General features: G+C 38.8%; 1 protein-coding gene across 2 annotated transcripts in view; it reads left to right on the top strand.

Moving 5' to 3' along the window:
• Positions 1–27198, top strand: part of cdh24b (cadherin 24, type 2b) — a 216280-nt gene extending 189082 nt beyond the window's left edge. For both annotated transcript variants that reach the window (XM_077557222.1, XM_077557223.1), the window contains 6 exons: positions 3050–3171; positions 6278–6395; positions 9047–9367; positions 11738–11945; positions 17710–18199; positions 19210–27198. In XM_077557222.1, the coding sequence (XP_077413348.1) occupies positions 3050–3171; positions 6278–6395; positions 9047–9367; positions 11738–11945; positions 17710–18199; positions 19210–20250 (2300 nt within the window). In that variant the 3' untranslated portion in view covers positions 20251–27198. The remainder of the gene's footprint in view (positions 1–3049; positions 3172–6277; positions 6396–9046; positions 9368–11737; positions 11946–17709; positions 18200–19209) is intronic.
• Positions 27199–27518: the final 320 nt, after the last annotated feature.

Below are 27518 nucleotides of genomic sequence, written 5' to 3' on the forward strand. Positions count from 1 at the left end.
TTCCCAACCGTCAGTTTGTTTAGGTTAGCCGAGTGTAAACTCTTAATTACAGTATATGGTCACCAAAAGGCACAGTATCCCTAGTGTAATGCAGTTAATCAAGCCACTTAGAATTTCCAAACTAACTAGAAGACTTTATGGTGGCATAAATGCTTTGTTCCTACATTCCAAAGGATCAATATACATTAGGGCATACTGTACGTTTGGAGTTATTTAATGCCGTGCTGGGATTCAAACTGAAAAGGGAAAATGAGCAATGACAGAAAGAACATAAGAAACTTCTTTAAACCTCAGCGGAGTTTTAGTGTTCCCTCTGAAGTGCACAGCCATACGTTGTTTGAAAAAAAAAAAAATCCCCAGGAATCAGGTTATTATTTCAAACCTCTGATGGCTCGGCAACTAAGTAATCTGGAGGGGCAATTGGTTAGTTTATGGCACAGTGTAATACCAGTAGAAGTAACTCCACATTTAAGAGTCTCAATAAAGGTTAATGAAAGCAGCTAAAACACAAACCCAACCTATAACACTACTTAAAACACCCACACACGTAAACCCGCAATTCTAAACTATAAATGACAGCCAAACGTGATTTGTGCCTGCATTCCACATGGAATCCGATTAATCCAGAGATGTGCCCAGTCAATGCATTGCCAGCCTTATTACCCCACAAAGCATTACAATAAATGAAATTAAAGAGGGAAAGAAAGAAAGAAAAAAGCTATCACTGTGTACCTTTGATTTTGACAAAACCTGTTTATTTTTGGACAATCAGCCAGAATTGTCACAAATCTCAGTGCATTTGAGTTCATTTGCACTAGTGGTTTTTAACCTTAGACTTTAAAATGGTCTAATTGAATATTTAAATGCATAATTAATTTGAGCTAAGATAATTCATGTCTAAACAATCTGAAACATGAAATAAGCCATTTCCAAATTTTCCCACCCACAAAAATGTTATCTTGTGCACTTCGCGTTGGGAACTATCTACACTATGCACTGTATAACGTAAAGGACAGGTCACCTGTTGTTTTTAAGATGAGCTGTGATTGGTTGTTACCTGAGACCTGAGCAACTGTGATGTCATTTGTACTCGATAGCAAGTGACAAAATGGCCGCCTTCTGATATTGATTTAAAAAACTGTTGGATTTTGCTACTTAACTCATATTCCATTAACACAATATTAACCAGAATACCGTATTTGAACTAGTGTGGCTGTATATTATTATTTAAAAAAAAATGTGTTGACTTCCTCTTAAGATCATCACTATGACAAGCCATTACCACTTAAAGTGCAATCAATTATAATGTTTTGTTGTTGTTTTTTCTTTTGGTTGTAGGGTCATTATAGACATGAGGAAAACATTTCCAGACAGTCTGTTGGTCTAGCATATTTTATCTCTTTAGTTTTCACAATCCTCATGTTTCTTCCTTTTTTTCTTCCTTTTCCAATTGGCTATGGTGACATGTGGAATTGTTTGCAATAGAAAATCCTTCATCTGACTGTGAACAAGTTGGCACCAAAGCAATTCTCAGTTGATTGTTCAAATGAGTTTTAGTTTGAGACCACTGTATTTCTCTGTGGACAACATACACTCGCTAGACACTTCTTTGTGTGCAATACAAATATACTTTTGTTTCTGAATTTGGAATAGCATCATCAGATACTTAAAGATACAGACAAAATGAAGTTGATTAAATAATAGATGTGCACTACTTGGCTAATATTTGCATGGTGCAGTTAGACCACAAGGACATCACAAGAAATGCCAACAGAATGGACACAAACAACAACTATCAAAATGAAGCATCAACTCTGAAAATGCAGAACTTTTGATAGAGCTCTTATCCTGGCTTAGCTTGTGCGGGTGTATGCAGTGTTGTACTCGTTACAAAATAAAAAGTAACTAGTTACAGTTACTAGTTACTTCATTTTAAAAGTAACTAATTTACTTTGATTGATGATTACTTAAACAAAAAAGTAATGCGTTACTATTAAAAGTAACTCCATATTGTAGCTGTAACTGAGTTACTGTGTTTAAAAAAGTAATGCATTAAATGTAACTAGGTTACAGTAATGGGTTACTAGTAGCTAATTAATGCCCAACACTGGGTGTATGTAATATTGTGACTTGACCATTTGATGTCAATCACCAAATCTTCTCTGGGTAAAATTCATCTTTGCTCTAAATGTAGCCAGGTCTTGTTGTGGGAGCAGTGTTGTGTTGACAGAGGAGCACAGCAAGTGTCTGTCTTCAATAATGAGCCCCATCTAATAAACAAACTGTTGGAGGCAGTGTTGACATTGTGCACAGCAGGTCTCATGATGGCCACAGCCACACACTTCACCCCGTTGGCATTACAGTAAAAGAAAAGCTGTTTTCAGGGATGGCAAACTGTGATGCTGTGTGTGTACATACACAATGTGTCCACTCCGTTTGTGTGGCTGTGTGCCGGTTAGCCGGAATTGTGTCCAGATCCGTCACAATTGCAGCCCAAAATGCGTCAGTGAATGTGGAGCTGAGAATGGGACCCCACACGTTTTAAGCATGGCTGTGAGAGCGCGCTCAAGTGTGTCAATCCACTTGAATGAGCTATGGAAGACCCTCTGTTAATCCATTTGAACTACACTCTTGTGTAACTCCATGCAGATTGACTGTTTGCCCCATTCTCGCTCTCCCACACACACGCATGCACGCACTTCAGGCTGTTGTGCCTCAGTATGGAACAATTTTATGTGTGTCTTGTGCAGTGGAAACGTCAGATATTTTCCAGCTGAGGACCTGAGAGCTGCAGCACCAGCCAAATCAGACTTTATATTCAGCAAACCCACTAATGGGATCTGAGTGCTAAAGTTTGGATTAACACCAAAATGGTTGAGTTTACCCACAAGTACAATTGAGCCGATTTAATGGAGTGCACATTGCACCTTTGTGTGCATTCACAGGGATGTTTATTGCTTCTGGGAATTGTGCTCGTAGAATTTTATATTTTGAACTGTTTGTGTGGACTTTGTGCTGTAGACAGTCTGTCTCTTAATTGCTTTTTCAGACAACCCCAGCCAGGTGTCCCGGGTTCTGGTTGCAATCGAGACATTAGACCTGAATGACAATGCTCCGGAGCTGGACAGACAATACACAACGGCCATGTGTGACTCATCAAGCATTGGAAAGGTATTTAGGCTCTATATAGTATAATAAATGTGTGTCAAATTGAATGTATATGCACTGACATTTAAAAAAAAGAAAAAATAGTTCCACCATGACATTTTACATCAGAAACACAAAGTATTTTTATTATTATCACATTATTTTACCGAATCACATTCTTTGCAATATTCTAATTCTATTCTGGTAACTACTAGCACAATCCAGAGCATTTAATTTACCTATTAATTTACTAAAGAGTATGCATTTATTAAGAAAGGCTATGAATACTTTTGGACATTTTGTCCATCTTAACTAGGGTATGAATAATTTGAGCTGTATGTTGCAACGTCTCTGAAATATGTGTATTTTCTCCCTACAGTAAAATGTAAAATTGCCTGATTTGACTTTCTAAAGCTGACTTAGCATCATTAAAAAGACTGCTGAAATATTGATTCCCAGTAGAAATGTGGATGTCATCTTACAATTACAGAGGGGTGCAAAAGTAGATTTTTTTCTGTATGATGCACAATAAATATTGAGTGTTCCCTTTCTTATAAGCAGAGGTACGGGCGTCAATGAATGTTGCGCGCCTGTCATCCGCAATCGTCAACAGTCCGGACACCCTTTCATCATCATCAATGCGTCAATATTTCAAGCCAAAACAAACTGTTTAAACGTTATTTAAACCGGGATTCCATCATTGCTTAATTAAAGCCGTTGTTTTAGGACCAACAGTAAATTTTAGGGGTACAGTCCGTCAATGGTCAGTCCGCACCATTATTTTAACCACGCTTCCGTCATGCTAAAATATATTTTGTCACCACCATTTTCCGCTTGACACTGATTGTTATATTACTATCTTTTCTTCACTAGCGCACGGTCATCGGACTCAGTATTAGAACCCCATAGCTGTTCAATAACCCGCCTGACGAAGGAACCCTTAGCTTTGTCTAAAAATGTGCCTGATGTTAAATACATGGACTGAGCACTTAACTAAGGCTTGCATAAATGTAGCAATAATGAGGAATTTATAACAGGAGGAAAACATTATTGTCATTGTCTACAACATGACCAGCTATCAGTATATCAGTATTGCACAAAGGCAGAAGAGTGAAGGCTTATATATATATATATATATATATATATATATATATATATATATATATATATATATATATATATATATATATATGCGCTAAGCTTGGGCTTCAGGAGCTTTGTTGAAACTACGGCAGAAAATAAATAAATAAATAAAAAGCCTGTTCCTGGTTTACTGTAGACTGAGCACAAGCCTAGCAAATAAAAGCAAAGCAAGGGACCTTAGGCAGCTGAAGGTTTAAAAGCGATGTGGAATGAGCAACATTTCTCCTTGATCTGAAGGTTGCGAACTGATTGTAAACTCCCAAAAATACAATTTCAAACATTTTCTAACATTTAGGGCTAATGCAAGTCCAGCATGAGGCGCAGTGCAAGTCTCCACAGGAGTGGGCTAGACTAAGTTTTAATATCTTCGCAGACCTGTGCAAGCTGGTGCAGTGTGGCACATTCACACAATTGTGACTTTAAAGCGGAAGTCAACTTTTTTTTTTTTTGACAATTATGTGTTCTATGCATCCCCATTAGTCTAAATACGGTATTCTGGTTAATACTGGGTTGGTGGAATGTCAATTAAGCAGCAAAATCTAGCAGTTTTTATCAATATCAGAAGGCGGCCATTTTGCCACTTTTTGTCGAGTGAAAATGACAATAGTTGCTCAGGTCTCAGGTAACAACCAATCACAGCTCAGCTGTTTTCTGAAGCTGAGCTGTGATTGGTCACTGCCTGAGCCCTGAGCAACTGTGATGTCATCTTTAGTCGACAGCAAGTGGAAAAATGTCCGCCACCTGAGAGGGATAAAAACGGCTGGATTTTGCTGCACAACTCATATTCCACAAATGCAATACTAATCAGAATGTTATGTTTAGACTAGTGAAGTCACATATAACATATTATTGTCAAGAAATGTTGACAGTATAATGTGACGGTATTAGATTGCGCCCAATCACCATAGAGACAGGTCAGTCTTCCATTCCCTGTTAATAAATCTATTATTATTATTATTAAATGAATTGCAGTTGAACTTGTTCTCGTTTTCTCTCTTTTCTGATGCTATATTATGTGTTTGTCCGATTGATTCAAGCATGACCAAAACTATTGATAGCATGTTTGTGCTCTTTAATTTCCCACTGGACACTTTTTTCAAGCTTCCATTGACATGGGCTATTATTTGGCATCTTGACCCATCTGTCGTTTTTAAAACGGGTTTCATTGTTCTTCTCATGCTTTTGGTTTTGTTCCTGAATTCTATGGCAATATTGTGGATTCAGTTGATTTGATTGGTTTGTTATTCATTTGTTTTGTTTTTGAATTTGCCTGGAATGCTTGTGTTTGTTGTTCATGCAGTTATGAGACTTAGCTGTAGTGAGACTGCATGAAAAGAAAGCATATGATATCCTCAAATGGGTTGGGGCGTGTACACATGTCTCTATGTGACGAGTCATTAGTTACAACACAATCCAATATTCTCACACAGCAACTGATACCATAATGCGGCCATGCTTACTCACAAGGCCTCGGGTAGATTATCGAACTCAGAAGGCATGCAAACCTCTTCAGCTGTGCATTCCCCAAACGTGCGCTCAAATAATCTCTAAAAGGATGTCTTGCATAGTAATGACTGCCGTTATTCATTAAAAAGAAATTACCCATCAGCTTAGGCTGATGTAAAACATCCTCTTAGATTCATTTTGTTACCGCTGCCACTATAGACTTGTGTAAATGCTCTTACCAAATTGAAAGCCATATAGCAGCGTATTTGTGCAAGGCGATTCATGTCGGCCCGTTATTTATTTGATGTGTATTACACTTGCTTTGCATGCAGTGCTATACTAATTGTTTGGCTTGTTTTGATTTCTGCTGATGCCAGCTAATGGCTTATTGCTTGCTAAAAGCAATGTGTGTGTGTTTCTCTCATTACTCTTTTTTTCTTTCTTTCTTTCTCATCTTGCTGCTTTTGCAACCCCCTCCATCCACACATGCTCTCACATCACACACACACATTATACTCTCTCCTCTATCTCTGGGTTTCAGGTGGTGCAGGTGTTGCGGGCGATTGATAGAGATGAAGGCGGGAATGACAGCACAGTGTATTTCAGCATCCCTCCGGAGTCCAGTGTTGCCCTCAACTTCAGTGTCAGGGACAGTGGTGGTAAGCACTCAATCATTCACCCTCACTCGTTTTTTTTTTTTTTTTTCTTAATTCCTCTATTGTTTCCTCTGCTGAGGAATAAAATGTTTTCTACTTTTTGAGTCTCTTAACTTATTTGCTCCCAAAAACATATAAAAAAGTTCTATTTTAAATATTACCGTGGTCCCAAAAACATATTTACACGTTTTTTTGTTTGTTTTTTGCTAGAGCATGACCTGAAGAGGTCGCTTAAAGCAATGGTAATTATTACAAAAAAGTGGGCAGCACGTGGAAGCAGAGTATAAGAGATCAACCAGGGCCATGTTGCAACAAGCTCTTTTGCCCAGTGTTTTCAACAGGTTTGTGAATAATGATGAAAGCTATAGCTTAGCTATATTCTAATGTTAATTGCTGCAAAACAGACTCAGCTACTTTTTTTCCTGATGAAAGAAAAAACTCAAATCTTTCTTTTGGTAGGTTCCATGTTTTATAGCAATAGAACACAATATTCTGTGGGCCTTGCAAAATCAGTCGAAATCCAGTAAAACAGCCGGGAGCGAAGGAGGTTGCTTCAGTGAAAATGGCTGGGAGTGAATGAAGTTAATCACACATTTTTTCTTTCTCCCTTACATCGTCTTACTTTATTGTGTCCTCTTTTTCACACCTACAGTACATTTTGTCTCTAGTTTGATTCTTTTCTCCTAGCCCCCACATCTGTCTACTCTTCCTACTCCTGTCCTCAGTATCCATCTTTCACTTCTGGTGGCCCACTTGATTTACTTATCGTTCCCTTATGCCAGCAAATACTGACAAATATAATGTAAAACCAAGTAAAGCTCATGAAAGGGCCGTTGCGAGTAGAAAATCCAAGCAGAGACCACCCTGTGACATACATTAGTTTCTTTCATATGAATAACATTATGTTTATCCCATTCACTCATATGTCCATTGAATTCGCTATACCACTTGAGCTGTTGCATCATGGAGAGCTGGAACCTATACCAGCAGATGATGACATGAAGAAAGAAAACCATTCACACTCATATTGTCACTGTCTGAGAGTGAGGCACTAGCACAGACAGAAAAAAAGTCATTGCCTCTTTGATGTAAGATTCAGCAGTAGAAAAGAGAAAATGTCAAGAAATCAACAAAATTTGATGTGTGTTCCGAAATGTTTTTCTTCCCTTCCCCTTTATGACATCAAGGCTATTTGCTTTTATTCAAGTCGGCACTTCATATTTGACGACTTGGGGTTGTTTTGATAATAGTTATGCTTAGCAGTTAGCATTTTTCATGGAAATTCTCAAAATGGATCAGGCTGCATAGGTACATTGGCACAGCTAGCTTTTGTGCAGTTTTTTTGTGAGTGGAAAAACATCTCAAATCATAGTGCTGATGTTTTCAGATGAGATGGTGCAAGCACTCAACTCAATAATGATCATCAAAGTCCACGATGAAGAGCCATAATTTTGTTGTAATTATTTTGGCAGAGCACCTCAGGATTGAACTCTGTTGAACCAACAGATAGAAAATATTTTATTCAAGGGGAAGTCAATGCATGTATATTTACTCATTTACATTTGCACTGTTTTGGTCAGTGACTTGATTACAAAAGTGAAGCTACATTTAATTCTTGCCAGCAATTTCCAAACTGCAAACTCCCCAATTAAGCGGCAAAACCACCCATTTTTAGCCATCTTAGCGGTGGCCATTTTTCCACATTGCTGTCGACTGAAAATGACATCACAGTTGCTTGGGCTTAGGTAACAACCAATCACACCTTCAGCTTCAGAAAACACATTAGCCATGATTGGTTGTTACCTGAGCCCTGAGTAACTGTGATGTCATTTTCACTCGACTGCACGTGGCTAAAAACGGGTGGATTTTGCAGCTTAATTTATATTCCATTCATCAGAATACAGTGTTTAGACTAGTAGCACTGTATAGAACATAATATTCGAAAAAGAATATGGGTTGACTTCACCTTTAAATACAAAAGAAAATACTGTATCTGTATTGAATTATGAATCTGCAATGTGCCTGTGCAATTTGAAACCTAAGAGTTGTTGTTATTGAGCAGTAACAACACAACTAATGGAAAGGACAACAGGAGGTTGCTATGGTTTTGTAATATTTTATCATACATCATAGCAATTTCCCAGATACTGAACAAAACAGCCCCTATAAGGACTGTGAGTAGTATGGACAAGATAAAGGATAACCACAATGACATATTACACTTAGTCACATTGCTCTGTTACCGATGTTTTCCAACTTTGATTTATTATTATTTATTTTATTTTATTTATTTATTTCAGAAAAAGACTAAGACGGTATATTGAAAATGCTAAAAGGTTCCTGCTGGGTAAAGAAATAGATCAAACTGTATATGTTGATCTTTGGATATGATAGTGCTGCTACTAAACAATGTAGAAAAGTGAGAAAAATAAGCAGAATACTGTAAGCTATTTTCTCGCTTGACACATCAACATGAGTTTCTGTGTGGAACCCGCAGGACTCTTTGCTATATAGATTAGGTTGGAATGTCGACACAAGAGATACTTTGTTGAGATTTCTGTGCTGTTGCAGCTATCACCAAGAAAATTTGAAATAAAATGTGATGTGATTGTAACAATATTTGAAAGATTGTCACCTTGATGATCTCCCTGCAGGTCCTACAGCAAGTTTGGTCTTGCTGTCCCAGCTGCAGCCGCTGTCCCGTTCTCCATCTTCCACCCTAACGCTTTTTGTGCCACTGGTGCTAAGAGATGGAACATCGGGTCTCACCAGCACCGGCACCGTCACAGTGTCAGTTTGTCCCTGCCTGAGAGGAGGGGCAAAGACCGGTGAGAGGGAGAAGGGAAAACAAGTCGAGGGCGAATGGGACTGGGAAAGAGAAGCCGTATGTCTCCCCCAGCACTCGACGTTGCCTTCGCCTGGCCTCAGCACTGCAGCTCTGCTGGCCATATTGGCTTGTGTTGCAACACTACTGGGTAAGTGTTGTTGTTATATAAGAAGTTAGCCGATATAAGTTATACATTCGTTATATAATTGCCATTGAAAGTCTACAGAACTACTTCACACCAATCTACATGTGAAAAGACAAGTAAATAGATTTTAGAAACATTTATCCTTCACCACATGCCAGCACGCTTAATCTCCATTTGAAAGTATGAAAGCAGCTGCGTAAATATTTCATAGTCACAGCTGCTTGAAAGGAAGGGTTCTTATTTGTTAATCACTTCTAAAATAACTATTATGCTTGATTTTCTTGGCTCGTGTTTTGGGGAGCCACACAATGAAATGTCACTTCCACCTGAGCAGGAATTCACAAATGCTCAATTGAATAATGTCCGGGTGCTGAGAAAGTGTTGGTTCACGGCCAGCACCGTTGTCATTTCTATTCACTCGGTTGAATACCTACGCATGCCTTGTTGATAGGGACATTATCATTCTGGATGAGACCTGTACAAACACAAAGGAATGCAATATTGCGTGAAGGTGATGCAGACAGGCTTTGGCGGAGTGAAAGAGTATAAACAAGCATAGTTAGTTGAAGTACGGAAAACGTTTTAACATTATTACTAAGCATTGCAATGATGATGATAAAGATTCCAATTCCACATTTATGCCAATTCTTTTGAAAGCTCAATTATGATCTCCTCTTTGTGATGATATTATCACTCTTGATCACAGTGTGGATTGAAGGTCTGACTGTAAGAGATTGCACAACATGTAGGTGACACCAATGTTGATGTGGGATGAAGTGCCACAGTGATCACAAATGTTTCTTACCGGCACGATTCATATCAACACCACATACGTTTCCTGGTATCTATCTTGGAGTGGCCCCTTGGTTTTGCAAACGAAGACGCAGAGCGTTTCAAACGGGTGTCACTAATGTTTTATCTCTGTTTCTGCACTGTGAAAACTAGAGAATAAACTAAAAAAGAGCACAATATTTCCATTGTAGTTCCACAAATAAATCATACATTAGTCATGCTTACATCACAATATCTACCTTATAGAAGTACAAATGAAAAAATATGAAATAATCATGTTGTTTTGACGTGTACAACATTTTTTTCCCCTTCAAATGGAACTAAGTACATAGCCAATATCCATACAAATAAAACAGCACTTCCATTCTGTAGTTCACATGACACCAAAGGCGCTAGTGTTCCGACATCAGCCAGCTTGCCTTAGTTTAGAACACACGTCTCAATTCGGAGCGTTTCGCTGGCAACACACGAGCACACGGCCCGAAGAGAAGCAAAGAAGTCAAATATCACAAAACAGGAGAAGAAAACAATGATGCATGTGCATGTTCAACAAACACGGAAACACCACAAAGTGACACTGCAGGACAACAAAGATATTATCCATACACACAAACAAATAACACTATGACATCAAATACACTATAACAGCCATTGACTTAGCCTAATGGGGGGGGGGGAACCGGTGTTCTGTCAGATCAGCATACCCCATATCTGTAGCCTCACCCTAAACTCAACCTAACACCCAACCTGTTTTTACAGCGCATGCACAGAAGTGCAAGGTATGCTACTCCGACGGGTATGCTGTTTTGTTAAGACACCAGAAGAAAAAAAATTCAATTTAAAAGATGTGAGTGCATCAAATTGAACCAAATCGAATCATTAAATACACTTTGCAATACAATATATCAAGAAATGTATCAAATCATCTTTTGTTGGAGAGATGTATCTTAGAAATGTAAAATGGCACATTTACAATCCTGACAAGTTCAATCAAACAAATGTAAAATTACACCAAAAAAGGTAATTGCATAATACCTTCTTGAATTGAGCCATACCATATTGAATCAAATCGAAATCCCACTGAGTTGAACGGGATCGAATTGTTACACTTTCAAATCAAACCATCGCTGAATCGTTTCACACATATATATCAAAAAACGTATTGAATCGTCTTTTGTGGAAATATGCACACCCCTATAGGCTACCTTAGTGGTTATTGCCACTCTCATTTTTTTCTCTTTTTTTTTTATCCCAGTCAAATGTTAATATGTGTTTTGGAACTACAGAGTCACGGGGAAAAAAAAAGCTTCTATTTTCCTGGCTGGAGCTCAAAGTCAATTACAGCGTGGTGGCTTGCAGCCTGCTGATATGATGCACCTGCCCTCTAACCCAAGGCCTCCTCTGAATTTGTTTTGTCTCACCTTTTTGTCTACCTTAATGTTGCTCCATCTCCCACCCACACACCCTTTGCCTCCTCTTCCTCCTTTTTATTTCCCCTGTGACCTCCTTTTACACTTTTCACCATTCTTTTTTCAATTTCATCCCTCAATTTCCTTTGTACCTGCTGCCATCACACCGTAGCAGTGAGTGCCCTGTCATTGTCGTTGAGGCGTCAGAAGCGTGACTCGCTGTCACCACTGGAGGATGATGACGTCCGTGAGAACATCATCACATACGACGACGAGGGCGGCGGTGAGGCCGACACGGCCGCCTTTGACATCGCCGCGCTCCAGAGCGCCCCCCACAGCTCACGCTCGGGCGGCTATCGCACACTGGATAGCAGGAACATGTAAGTCTGGTCTATGTTTCAATAATAACCTGAAGTCTCTGGACGGTGGACAAGCCAAACTATTTCTTTGTTCTGTGGTGGAATTCTTTGTGTGTTTTTTGGGGGGTTTACAGTAGCAGTCGTTTCTTGGTTTCTTTCTGACTTTACTTGATTTTTCCGGGGCTTGCCCTGCCCTGTGGATAACTACAGATTCTTCTTGTTCTGAACAGTTGCTTCTATTTCCCGTTGAGAGTCGTTCACAAAAAGAAAGGCTTAATAGTTGATGTCTCTCTGTCCATTCATCTACTGAAACCTTCCACAGTCCTCAACTGAAGGAAGTAGTGATTGGTCAAAAGTCCGCGTAAGAGCCTGATAAAAGATAGATTTTTTTTTCTCTTCCCATGCCAAAAGCAAGATAAACAATACCACGAATGTTGTCATGTTCTATTGTGCACATTGTTATCCATATTTCACAGTGTTTTTAAGTAAACGGCAATGTTTAACTCGCCCACTGTTAGTAGTGCAACGGATCACAAAAGTCACGGTTGTGATCAGATCACGGATTTGAAACACGGATCGGGTCGTTTTTCGGATCAGCAAAAAAATAAAAAAAAGATAATTTGTCATTTATTTTGTAAAACATTTTTTCCCATTAAATCCTTTTTTTTCTTTTGAAATTTCTAATATAGCCCTATAGAAACACAATTTTAACCGCAATATGAGGAAGAAACATATTCTTATTTTATACATGGTCCATGTGTAAAATAACAAAGTATTAATGGCTTAAAGTTGTGTTCCCTAAAATCTAAACGGCTATGTTTGACATTTTGAGTAAATTTTGTTGTTTTTTTAATGGCCAAAAGTGTTTAATAAAATAAATGAGGATGTTCTTTTTTTTGTTTTTTTATAATTATGTAAAGACCTCAAAGTGCAATTTAGGGCAAATTCCCTTCCTTTAAACATGGAGAGTGAATTACAGAGTAGCCTTGGTCCAGAATATTGAAAAAGAAGAAGAAGCTACGCCTTCCACAGTCCTCAACTGAAGGAAGTAGTGATTGGTCAAAGTTCCGCGTAAGAGCCTGTTGAAAGATTGATAGCGTTTACCAGCACCGCTGTGCTGGTAAACGCTAGAGGCCTACGTACTCTGGGCACATACGCAAGAAGTGTAATTGACAAGCCAGGAGCTAGAATCTAACATACATATATATATATATATATATACACATATATATATATATATATATATATATATATATATATACACACATATATATATATATACATATATTTATATATATATATATATACACATATATATATATATATATATACACATATATATATATATTTTTTACCATAAGCACAAGTCCGTTACAGGTTAATAAAGCAATTTTTTGGGGTGAATCAGGCATCTTAATTTATTGTAAAATCCTTTAAGGAAAGGTGGGGGTAGTCACACTGTGCATTTTTTTTTTCGTGCTTCTTTATGGCCTGTACGAGAAGTGTCCCAAAGTTTTCCGGCCTCACTTTGAAAATGAATACACACTATTTCTATCTTCATTCAGCAGATAGGTCAACTGTTTGTGTGACTAACAAGGTGCTGCTCAATCACTAGGGATCAACACGCCAGTTCTTTCAAATCTTTCAGGGAACTTAGACGTGGTGTTTGGTTGATGCCAGATAATGCCCCAGAGCACATAGCACAGGTTTCAGTGAGTATTGCAGGCAACTGGATCTTTCCCCACCCTCCCTACTGGCCCCATTAGACTTCTTTTTGTTCCCGAGACAAAAAACATGAACTGCGTGGTCAACATTTTGATCCTGATGAAGAAATGATAGATGATGTTGACATTTCTTGAGGACTTTTACAACTGGAACATCGATGGCATAAATGTATTTAAGTCCAGAGTAGCAACAATAAAACAACCAAACTTTGGTAGATGATGCCTCAGGAGATGAATTGTAGAATCTCCAAATTTGAGGCTGACTTTATCTGCTGAGAGGTCAAACCTCTTGAGCTTTTAAAGGATTAAAATATCGGATGAAAACGTACCTGCTTTTGGAATTGACTTTCCAGTGGTCTTTCAAAAATTATTGAAAGTTTAGAGTCAATATTGTTTTCCTAAGGTACTGGTTAAAGGTTAAACTACCATTGTCACACCCACCTAACTGGGACGAAATTTGTTCTCCGCATTTGACCCATCCCCTGAGGGAGCGGTGAGCAGCAGCGGTGCCGCGCTCACGAATCATTTGGTGATCTATCCCCCCAATTCCAACCCTGTTGTTAATATGTTGCTATGGACCTTTTAATGTGTGCCAAAGCTTTAAACATGTTTTTCTCAAAAATAGGAATTTCATCCTGGCAATGTTGAAATTGCTGTAACTTTGCAAATTTCTGAGGAACTTCATGTATTATTTGTCATTTTAAAGGGAATTACATGTAGAATATCGCAGATTTTTCACTGAAGACGATTTAGCCGCAGCCATTATGTGTTCATTTAATTGCACCAACCTTCATGACTGGCCACTTTTCACACTTTAAAAGCTCGCCCGAAAAGGAGCAATTTAGCCGAAAAGGAACAATTTACTGCTTCAGAGTGAAAGCTTTAATCTCCGTCGGTACAATAATTGATCCACTTTTGGAAGCAATCAAGCCATAACTCCCAGGTCATAATCAGGCACCATCAAACTGCTGATGTTAAGCGCTATCAAGCCGAGCAGTCCTGGCGGACCACATTGTTGTTGTCGTTTTGTTAAAGCTTGTTTATGCTCTGCCACATCAATGACTTTTTTGCACCCACTTTGATGTTCCTTGAAACATTTTATTGCCTTTGGTCAAATAATTGGCTCCAGTGAATTCATGTCCTATGGAGAGGCCATTAAAACGAAGGAAAGCTGCCTTTAGTTAATCAAACTAATTATTTATTATTTTGTAATTTATGGATGTAGTCACAAGAACATGAAATGTAATTCCCTGCAATAGTGTTATAAAGTTGCAAAACTCTACTTTTTCAATTAGTTTGTCAGAGAGGGCTAGCTCAACCATGTGCTGTAGCAGGGGTTGAAAAAATAATAATTTTGTTGTCAATCAACACTTACATGCTCATTGTCGAATCAACATCAATTTCATAGAGGATGTTGTCGATATTTTTCTCGTGCTTGTACCTGACTTCCTTAAGCCTCCAAAAAAAAAAAAGCGTCACTAATCACAAGCCAAAATATGACTAGCGATTTATCGGCTTCACGTTGCAAGGAAGTAAAGTGGATGTGACCACTAGTCTTTTCAACCTGTATGCTGTCGTATTTTTGTGTTTTTTGTATTCCTTGTATACTGTGCTATAACAGAAATAATTTGTCTGCGAAATCTGTCAACACAGTTACAATGTTTTATGAACATAGGGTTTAAGCTGAATAAACAGAGTTGTTTTCCTAGGAACGTTTTTGTGCAGTGATCAGTGACATAAAACTCAGATAGGTTTGATAATTAGGTTTTTGAGCTAAGCCTAATTAAATGGGAATTACTTAAGGAGGATTTTTCATATTTATTTTCTATTAAGCAAGTCACCATTTTATGAAAGGAATGAAAACACTGGACATTTCAAGAAAATCATTGTAGACAAAAAAAATAAACAGTAAAACTCAGAGAGCAAACGGGTTAGCTCCCAGAAAAATAGAAAAAAAAAAGGCTGATTGGAAGGTTTCTTTCAGGCAAATGACAGCAGCTGTTAAAAAAACACTGACAAACAGCAAGTAGTGATTTGAAGCTGCTGGTGTCTCTGGAGTCCTAATGACCTCTCAATGCAGGGTCTTTCAAAGGTTTGCAGTCAGGCATGGACACCCTTAACCAGTCACACAAGGAAAAACATTTGCAGTGAGCTAGTTCATAATTCATGAAAATGAATTTTCAAACAGTTTTATAATGAATGCCATGCTACTTTAGATGGTTGCAATGTATGGAGTTCTCAATTGTGTGGCTGCCATGATCCAACAAGTTTGCAACGTCAGCAAGGAAGTGGCATGGTGATGATTTGGGCTAAAATAATAGGAAATTAGATGGTAAGTGTCAGTAGGGTGGGGGCTTTAGGACCCAGATGCAGTAAGGCAGAGCAAGGAGGCAGAGGTGCAGTCCAAAAAAGAGGTTTTAATTTCTAATCAAAAGGCTAACTTCAAAGTGCAAAACAAACAGAACTAACAAAACATGAAGCTAAACATGGCAAAACAACTTAGGTAAAACTAACAGCATGACATGGATCCTGATAAGGCAAAAAGGTCAGCGTGACGTGGCGAATGACTTACGACAGTGGCAACAATGAACCGACACAAACAGGGGGGAGACAACCGACTAAATACACCAACACTAATGACATAACAAGACACACCTGGCTGAGGGCACTGATTGGATGACACATGAGGGTAATGGGGAAAGGTGGACACAATCAGGGATCAGGGTTGACAAAGACACCAAACAAGGAAGGGCAAGTGACCTGAAACGAGAGGAGTCAGACTTTTCACAATAAAACAGGAAATGACAAGACAAGGGGAAAACACAAGGAAAACAGAAGCTAAACATGACAGGGAGTAAACAAGACTGAAAATAAACATGACAGTAAGCCCTGTTAGGCTGTACTGTATACCTCCATTAAGCAGCTCTGGGTGACCATTCTCAAGTGAGATAAAGGCAGAGACTATCTGTGAAATTATAGGTTGTGTTTTTACTAGGGGTGTCAAAATCAGTGCATTAATTTTGACTTAATTTAAAGTTCCTTTAATGCCACAATTTTTTTAACGCGCGATTAATGACCGCCCCTTGGAAAGCCTGTACTGGGGGAATTAGACACGTCCACGTCAACATTTAGCCGTAATACATTTAGTAATAATGCATTTATTTGTGGAGACCACGGTCATGTGTTTAACAATTTTTAAAATGTGCAGAATTTTACAAGTTACTTACTAAGATTAGATAGCTCTTAATATGAAAAGAAAAATGCACTTAGCTTTTACCTACGTCTTACAAATGCATTAATGCCATCTAGTGGCAGAAAAATGACCTCAAGACAAATCAATACCACACTCGTTTTTTACAGTACAGTTAGTGCTCTCACTATTGAATATTTCTTAGAATCGATTAATCTATCGATTTTCAATCGATCAATCGATTATTTGGATTAATTTTAATTTTGCATTTAAGTGTTTTACAAAAGCATTTTCTCCTTAATTACTATTGATTAACAAGTGATTGGTGTTTATTTTGTACTTCGTATTCATATAGTGATTAAAAAAGGGGGGGTTGATGTTGAACTATATTACTGAATTGTTTTTCATTTGAACTCAACTTTATGAATTATTATGAAATGACTTTATCAATGACTAAAAGATGCAGCCATATTTGTATTAGTTTTTTCCACTTGTATTTCCACTTTATGTTAACAAGAGTATGAAAACATAAATATTTTATTGGACAGATATAAGATTTGTGATTAATCGTGAGTTAACTATTAAAGTCATGAGATTAATTACGATTAAAAAATTGAATCGCTTGACACCACTAGTTTTTAAATTTTTTGGTTTTGGAATGTAATGTCTGAAACTTATCTATCTAGCTCCAAGCATATCCAAACAAATGTCTATTGCTATACTTTTATTTGATTAAAATTCTGTCCAGTAATCCACTGTCAAAAATGCTAAAACAGTTATTTAGTCCAGGGTACTCCTTTTAGAGTGGATTTAATTGAAACGACCATGAAAGAGAAGGTTATAGAGCTGAATGTGGTTTTGTGTCTTCCAGACGCTACACCCAACGCAACCAGGAAAAAAGTCGCACCTGCAGCTGGGCTCAGAATCCGGTTGTTGATCACAACTACTCAGGCCCGGGAGGACCCTTTTATGGTCGCCTCTGCTACAGCAGCCACACATTACCAGTTCTACGCCGCGGACCAGGCGAAACATTTGAACCAGGTCTGGCAGAGCTAGGATACCGCTTTCCCGGAGGCCAACCGGACCACTCACTGGTCATCCAAAACCAGGGTGCCATGGTTGGGCCGATCGAGTCCGGGGCTGTGTACATAACCCCCACAGATCTCAGCACAGGAAGCCGAACAGGAAGTCATGCTGGCAGTCGCGATGGGACGGCAACCCAGAGTGGTGTGAGCACATCGGATGAAGGAACACCACGGACTAGTGACAGCCAGGAGAAACGACGAGGGATGGGAACGTCGAGCAACTGTACTGAGGAGAGCGGCGAAGATAAAGTGAACCACAGTCATGACATGGACTGGGTAAGCACCTTTTATCAAACTAAATACCAACAGAAATGGTGTAGCTATACTTATCATCTTGCATTCCTTATATGTTGCTAGATAGGGAGAATTTGTTAGAAACCACATGGAGTACTGATTTAAACAGAAGTGGGTGCGTCAGTGAATTTTGAGTCTCCGACATTTGGCAATCGTCAACAGTTGGACAACCTTCCGTCATCGTCAATTTGTTAATATTTCAAGCTGAACCACATTAGAATTATCTATCTACCATTAATCATTGCTCAGCAAAATGAGTGTCCGTCAATGCTCCGTCATTCATCATTCCATCAGCGTAATGGGACGTCCGTCATTGACGGATAGCCGATTATATTGACAGATTGATTCATGATTACAAAAAACCCCTTCCGGCAATGCTTGGTTCATCAGTTTTTCAACGTTTCTCGTCAATCGCCGATCGTCAACAAAATAGGCGACCGCTGGATTTTAAATTAAATAATGGACTGTAATGACTTGTATTATTTTTTTATGGGTGAATCAAGTACACAAACGACTGGATAATGATGTAATTAAGGAAATATGAAATAATCATTAGATAGTGGCTGAGAGCTCATTATTATTTCACTGATCCCCGCACGTTAATACATTTTATCTTGTGCAATATGTGCAAGATGTTCAGGACAAAGCTGAGGGCTGGTGATGAGTCAGGCATGGCAGCACTGTGTTTTGTTTTATTTATTGGGCCAAAGCGCTTCTCTGTAGTCCTTAGCTTCATTTAATTTTCAAACTCTCTTAATCACTCCATTTCACTCAGTGTAGTGTTAGCTCTTTCTCGTGTTCAATGAATCTATCAATGGTGCCATCGCATTCTTGACTCCCTTCTCTGTTTGGCTCAACGTCTACCTCTCCTTTTGTCTCAATTGTTTTTGCCTTCACTCTTGTTCACCCATATTTACTGCCCTCCACCATATTTTTGCCTTATCTTGCCAAATCATCCTCCCTCCTTGATCAATTTTGACTCCACATCACAGTACTTCACCCTACCCCGACCCCGTACTGAAACCACTCGTGCTCACCTACCTCCCATCCAGGTGCAGTCGGAGACGCTACCAAGGGAGCATAACCTCGTCCTGACACGATCCGGCTCCATGGTTGGCCAGGGTCAAGGCGTAGGAGGCTGGGTGTGCGATTCAGCTACCCTCCCTATGGCGTGCCGCAAGACCTCACGTGCTGGCCTGTCTCCAAAAGGTGCAGAGTCCGATTGCAGAGGAGGAGCTGGAGGAAGAGGAAATGGAGGTGGGGCAACCTCGACTGATGGACAACAGAGAGCTACCAATGCTCGCAACTATGCCACCGTGTTGCAAGGGGAGGTACGCAGGCAGAAGGACCCTCCTGGCAGTCTGGAGAGAGGAGGACTAGAGATGAGGAGCAACTTTGTGGTGGCAAGGCCAGAAAGAGAAGGTGGAGGAATATCATTGACTGGTAGTCCATCTGTCTACCCAGAATCACCTGGTTTGATTGGAGACTGGCGTGATCGGGTAGCTTTGGGCGGTTATGTGTTGGCAAGAATGGATATGAGCCCCCAGCTTTTGCCCTTCCCCGGTCAGCCTCGAGGAGCTTATGGGGGAGTGCTTGGTGTCGGCCCTGGTTGGGTTCCAGGTATTGAAGCGACCAGAGCAGCACCAGGGACTGGAGGTCCGCCTTTGGCTCTGAGGGTGGGTGAATTCCTACGCCTACGTCTTGCCCAGGTCACATTTGACCCCTCGCAACCACCCTATGACTCAGTGCAGATCTATGGCCTGGAGGGTACCGGCTCCCGGGCTGGATCCCTGAGCTCACTTGAGAGCGAAGGAGAGAAGGATGCAGATAAGGAGGACTGGGGTGCGGGATTGGAGGAGTGGGGGCCCCAGTTCCACAAGCTAGCTCAACTCTTCCGAGACCGAGAGAAAGAGAAAGAAGAAAAGGAACAAGTTGAAGATGGTGCCAAAGAGGAAAAAGAGGAGCCAGATAAAAGAGGGGGGGAAAGGAAGGAGAGAGGGGTCAATATGAAGGGAAACATTGAGGAAGGATAAAAGAAGACAAATAGGGGGAAAGGGGGAAGGGAGGGAAGAGAATGATGAAAAGACTACCAGAACTAGACTAATGTGAAGAGAAGTTAAAGGGGAGAAAGATGAAGAGGCAAAGTAATAAAAAGAGACAGAGAAAAATGAGCCCAGGGAGGGTGAAGAAAGCGAGGAAATGGGAGGGAGTGATTGATGTAATTTAAAGCAATAAGTGTTGAAGCGCTGATGTGGTTGAGCACAGATACTGAGACAATGCAGAGGATGCTTCTCCTGGCGGCGGGCGCCGAATATTTGTTCAAACTTGGGACAAGTGAAAAAAAAAAAAGTAAATAAACAATACACGACTGAATCCAGCGTGTACATGTGGAATGGAAAACATCAGGAAACACAGGTTATTGTTTAAGTTGTGTTTAGAAGGTTAGTGAAGAATAAGGATAAGCTTGTGATTGTCCTTAATGAGCATACTTGTGTGTGTATGTGTTAAACAAAGACAAAGGGATCGATTCCAAGAGAATTGTTCATTCTTAAAATTAACTAAGATGGCTAATGAAAAGAAAAATAATACAGTGGTACCTTGACTTAAGACTTTCATTTGTTCTGTGACCATGTAACTTGAAGCTCTCATGTCAATCAATTTCCCATATTGAAATGAATGGAAATGCCAACAATCTGTCCCAGCGCCCAAAGAAACCTCCCAAAATTTGCAATACATTTTTCCATTAAAATAAAAAAAAGGTAGTATAGAGCGGAATGTTAGAATAGCAACACACGCGATATATATTCGTATAATGTAGGGGGTTGCACAGCATCGGGGAAATGTTTGTGCGTGTGCCGGAATGTTATGCTGGCTAGCATTAAAATAAACTGTTAAGCAATCAGTCAATCAAGTCCATCAACGCTTTTGTTGTTACTTCACTCGCTGTTGGTCTCTGATGCCATCCTAGTACAAAGAGAGTTTGAAAACTTGGGTGTTGTTGTAGGTCAATCACACAATTGTCATAGAGATCCATACGATAAACCCATTAAAAGAATCATGAGAAATCTAGTCTGCAGTCGGACAACACAAGCTGAGCTTTCTAGCGGTATATTTCCAATGTTGGCGTGAGCTGAATGGCGTAGCTGGATTCTAAGAGCTGTCGGGACCGAGCAAAAATGTCAAGTCATCTTTATTTATAAAGGTTGGATAATGGTGAGTACATTGCCTTGTTTAGCGCCGTTGAATTGTCAACTAAGCTAGCATTTTGCACTAGCGAGTGCACCACCAACTCCTCGGCGCATGCAGGCTGTCTATCACTAGCACGACCACGCGTTGATGAAGATCAACTAGCGATTCAATTTGGTGAACTTTATTGTCATGTCCTGTTTTTGAATTTTGAAAATCTGGTCACCCTAACTGTCACACCTTGCCGGTAAAAAAAAAAACGCCCTGCGTTGGCTCAAAAACTCGCAAGTTGCCGCACTCGTAAGTTAAGGTATCACTGTAGTGCAGATACATTGCAGTGTATCGATTGAACTGCTTTTTTTCCAAGATATTTGGGTGGTTTATAGGCATGGCTTTTGACAATTAGCTGTGCACTCACTCCCATAAATATATCAATAAGTACAAGTGCATGTTTTCCAATCATTTCAGTGCAATGTCACAGTTAAATTCAAATCAGCATGCAGCCATCGGCAGGGAAAAGAAAAACACAAGTCCTACCTGCAGTTACCTCTCGTCTCTCCCTTGTCCCACCCACTAACCTATAATAATAATAAATAAATAAATAAATAAAAACTTACCATCTCTCTATACTAGCTTATTGGTAGATGGCTGAAATATCATACAAGTTAGTCTGTCTCGCAAGGTGACAACAGCACATTGCAAACAAACCACCCAAATGTTTTCAGGAAGCAGTGCGTAGTTTATTCACTCCAATGTAGCTGTGTTAAATATTCTTTATGTCCCGAACAGCAAAGAAACTAAAATAGGATACCAAACAGAGGCTTGAATATATATTTGAATATAAAGTGATAAGGGAACAAGAGATTGATATACAGAGAGAGAGAGGTGGTTGAGGAATGAGGCCACTGTAAAAAAAATATATATATATATATATATATATATATATATCTTCTTATTCAATTTCAAATAGCAGAATGGTAAATTTTTCAGCTTGCTGCTTCATTCTAAATGAAAATGATGAATCATTCAAATACTGAGAAAGACTCCTTTCAGCCCTCAAGGAAAACAGACATTGTGAAAATTTAAATGACTTCAGGATGTGAGGCCCCCCCCCCACTCTCCCTCTCGTTTCCCATCTTTTAGTAGTTGAGTGTTGCTATGTTTACAGAGATACACGCATAGGCACAAATGGAACTCATTTTCACTCTAAGGCTTTGATTGTACTACAGTCAGTTATAAAAGCAAACACGTCTACTGTATTGAGTAATGATGATTCCATTACTGATAACGTAAATGTTTTATGGGATAACTATTTTTTATGTATAACAAACAGCCCTGTTGTCTCATTTGATGCGTCTCGAGGACAATGAATGCATGACTTTTGATAAAAGATTTTTTTTTTTTTTTTTCAAATGCCTCTCAGAATCCCACCTTAGAACTCATACTGGCCAAATAAATATACTTGTAGTTTAAACAACCCCATGATGACTTTTTATTTTCTCGTAAAATGTCAGGATGCAAATGATTTCTCAACTTGACTGCACTTTCATACTGTGTGATTAATAGAAGATGAATTATGTTCAAGATGATAGTTGTCTTTATAAGATGTGGATTAAAGAAATGATACAATGTTTGACTGTATGTAAAAACAATTTAATGTAAATAGCGATGGATATTATTGTAGAAAGAGAATTTTGTTCATCAGAAGCAGAACTTACTGTACATGTCCAAATGGCTCACTGTTCGGACTGTATGTAGACGAGACAGAAATCAACTCAAACGGATTCAACAGCTGTGTGGACTGAACACACAGCGTATTTCTTCTTTGTGCAACATGTGGACAAGACTGGATTTTGTTTTGTGGCAACTCTGAGCCGCCCACTGGTACTTGTGGCCTCTGAATGAAGTTTATTGTGCAAAATATTAGTCACTGGATGCTTCAGCGCCGTCTGGTCCCACTGAGAAACCTTTTTGATGAAAAGTCACTGAAGTGGATAGAAACTCTATTAAAATGCTAAAATAAAAATCCAGTTGATATAGTTTTCCTAAAACTGTAGCATATCAGCCTGATATGGAGCTAATAATTGGTTTTAAGGGCATAGTCATCAGCGTAGCGTTGCCTGAGGGGTTATGGGAATAGTTCATAGTGCACATATTGAATGCAGAGCAGACTGATGATCTGAATGAATGACCAGGATCTCCATACGCATCTCCATCTCCATACGCAATGGCACCTGTGTGACTTTTTGCAATGTTTACACGGACAGAAATATTACACTATGAACCCAATTTGTTTTCGAAGAGATACTGCAATATAAACATTTCTTTGCGGTTTCACCTGACAATCTGAAGTTGGACATCAGTAGTTTCCATTATTGAGACATGTGCAACTTAATTTTACGTTTTGAGTCTAGTCTGAATTTTTATTTCTTTGCGACAAGATGGCAATTGGCACAAAGCCTTTGGCTCATGGTTTTTTATTATTTTTTTTTTATTGGCAGTAATCAAATTGTTTTAATCCCAAATCAAGAAATTTATAAACAGGAACATCCCTTTCTTGATTATGAGAAGTAGACATTTTGAAGGACTAACTTTTTTGACCAATTCCACAATCTTAACAAAGTTAGTTTTGATCTATCAAATGGGTATTTACAATATGATTACCGACATGGTTTTAATTTGAATTGGTGTAGGAGAGCTGTCTAATATTTTGAATAGTTATGTAGAAAAATTAGCCTTTTCAGCAAAAAGTAACTTTAACAGCAATGAAACACTCAAAAGTTTAGCTGAACTCCTACAATCCAGAATTCAAGCAAAATTCCTACTCGTGGTGCGGCACTTGCCAATTTGCATATTTGGGGAAAACTCATTGAATTTTTAGCAGCAATTTTTGGGAAAAATTGTAAATATTTTCCCAATGCATTTTTATTTAAATTAAATGCAAATTATCTGTATTTGCAGGCCTGGTTCTAAATCCCTATCCCTACACACAATCAATGAACTTAAAATGTTTACTGGAGACATATAATATACAGTATTTTACAAATTAATACAGCCCCCGGCCCAGGGAAATTTGCTCTATTTGATCGATCTTGAATTCTCGAATTTTGTGAGGCATGGACACATTGTCAAATACAAACACCCCCGGCTACGCCCAAGAGCTTCACAGAGCAATCAAGTGTCGTTTTTTGAGTTAGAACACAAATCCGTGAACCCAAGAACACTACTTTGCAAAGCCACCGCAAACGAGTTTAACCATATCTCCACTCCTTGGAGAATGTATTGTATTATCACCAAGCCACCAAATGACTGTAGTCTTGTAAGTGTATGATGCATGACATGGACAAACAAAAAAACCTCCCCAAACCCATGTCAGCAACGGCCTCCAAGCAACTGGAATAGTTGGCTGGCTAACGACTCGCTAGCAACAGACAAAATGGAGTTTACAAACTTGGAAGACACAACTGAGAGACAAACTAGCTTAGCGCTAACTAGGATGAAGCTAGTAGCGGAGTTAAAATGAGACCAAAGTGAAAAAACTTGGATGTTAAAGTAAATCATGTAAAATAAATAAAGTTAAACATTCCGTGTGTACTGAGGTGCCGGTGTGCTGTTAGCTAATACTGTTTTGCTGAATTTAGGGCCAGCCTAGTTGATCATTTCATTGGCTGATGCAATAGTTATGTTATTCGTCTAACTGTTTTGAACCTGGGTTGAAAGTGCAGTACGGCTTGCTCACAGACATTTACATAGATGGGAAAATATGTAAAAATGTACATGATTGTTTCATTTCACACTTATGGGTGAGCAGGCAACAACTATTTGTATACCAACGTCCAGTCAGGTTTCCATATGTCCCCTTACATAGTCTGGATATGTCTGAACATTTTACATCAACAAGATAAAGCAAAAAATAATAATAATAATTCTGTGATTCGACAGGATGCCAACCACTATAGTTGTCATGATCCCGCCCCCCACCTCAACCCAAATATGAACGCAATGTAGGACAATCAGCATCCTGAAATTGGATTTTGTTTGGCTTTCAAGATCCTACTGCAACTCCCTTTTAACTCATTCACTGCCATTGACCGCTATGAACGTAAAAAATTCATTTAAACTATTTCTAGTAACTTAACATTTTTTCCACTTTTGTTAACAAGAGTATGAAAAACAAGATTTTTTAATTTTATTTTACATTTAGAACAAATATAAAATCTGTGATTAATCGTGAGTTAACTAGTGAAGTCATGCGATTAATTACAATTAAAAATTTAAATCGCCTGACGCGATTTAAAAAAAAGAAAAGATTATTAAAAATCAGGGGCGTCAGGCGATTAAAATTTCTAATCGGAATTAATTGCACGACTTCACTAGTTAACTCACGATTAATCACAGATTTTATAGTTGTTCTAAATGTACAATTAAAAAAAATATAGATCTAAATCAAAAGTGAAAAAAAAAAGTTAAACTAATAGGAAAGTTTCAAATGAATTTTTGACGTCTATAGCCGTCAATGGCAGTGAATGAGTTAACCTGTTTAGGTTATTGTCCTACATATTTATGATTTAATTTGGTGTAAAATACATATTTTTGTGTATGTTTTCATATCAAACAAGGATTTTAGCAGTGTACACACATCCAGTAAAAGAAAGATGTCAGCAAATATAATTCTTTGTTGTGCCATTAAAAAAACACACACACACACTCACTGCCTTGTCGTAAAGCATTCCTGATCAACTGCCATTTTTGCTACAGTCTACTATGTTGGTCCAACATACTATAATCTCACGCTGGTCAGATGACATGATGAATTCAACCTCATAAACTGTAGACCTGTACGAACGTTTATCCGAGGCACAGAATCAAACAATGTATGAACGGGACCAAGATAGGCTACAGTTGAAAAGTAGTGGGGGGTGCAGAACCTCATTGGATCTACATTTTCGTTTAGTTACAAGTGACCAAAATGATCAATTCAATGACTTTGAAGTTAAACATGCATGACCACAAATAATGAGTTTGATTTGGTTCATTTCTCATGAATTAATCAGCAGGCTTTTCTTCAATTTAGCAACGATCCAGAAAGTAAAATACTGTACACTTTTATGGGTTCAAAATATTCATTCATAAATAACCAACTTATTTTTTTTTTTCGAACGCGTCGGTCTCCATTTGACATGAACTCACAATTACAGTCATTGAGGAGCACCAATAACAAGGTAATTAGCTCAATTGAAATGCATTATGCACAAGTACTGTAAATGATGTGTTTTACCCATCAATCGCATCACACAACCCCACATGCACAATTGGCTCCTTCATATCTGCTTATTGGACCTTATTGGTCCAAATCAAAGCAATGAGTCTCTGGAGTTATGCAACACTACAACAAATACAACCTCATGATAGAACGGATTATTAAACCTTTTGATTAAGATGAATTGAATCCATCAAAGGTGTGATCTGATTAAGTGAATTAAGTTGCATTGAATTGAATAAAAGCATGCGCGCACACTGCTGCTCCCCACCGCTCTTGCAGCTACAGAGTAGCTGATTAGATTGTTTATACAGGAAGTCAAAGGACAAAGTCAGGATTCCTTCATCTAAATTTGAAGGTTGCTTATTTGAATTCAACATAGAGATCCAATTGGTTTTACACCCCCCACCTAGTGTCATGGCTCCCGCACGATGTTGATACAGTTCTACTATTGTGTGCTGTACAAAGTGTATTTATTTCTGTTGTACTTTTTGTTTTTGTAAATTTGAATAAAAAAGGAACTATTTCAAAGAGATGAATCGGTCCCACCTTGCGCTTCTTGTGCCTTCTCCCAAATTTCTGGATGATCAGACTTCTGCTGCTTAAATATGCTTTGTGTGTGGTGTGGATAGATAAATAGAAAGAGAACAACTGAGAGAGCTGCGGAGCGCATGCAAATGTGTGCTCACAAGTCTTGTGAATATGTGGGTGTGCCTTGTCGAATTGGCACCTTGAAATTTCTAAACCATAGACTGCATGGATGTGTGTGTCCGCGACAGTTTGTGTGTCTTCTGCAGGATGATGGATAAACATACCTGTTCTGATCCATCCAGATTCGGGGGGATGCGAGAACGG

Source organism: Vanacampus margaritifer, chromosome 2 (assembly GCF_051991255.1).
Source record: "Vanacampus margaritifer isolate UIUO_Vmar chromosome 2, RoL_Vmar_1.0, whole genome shotgun sequence".
In the NCBI taxonomy this organism is placed as follows: Eukaryota; Metazoa; Chordata; class Actinopteri; order Syngnathiformes; family Syngnathidae; genus Vanacampus; species Vanacampus margaritifer.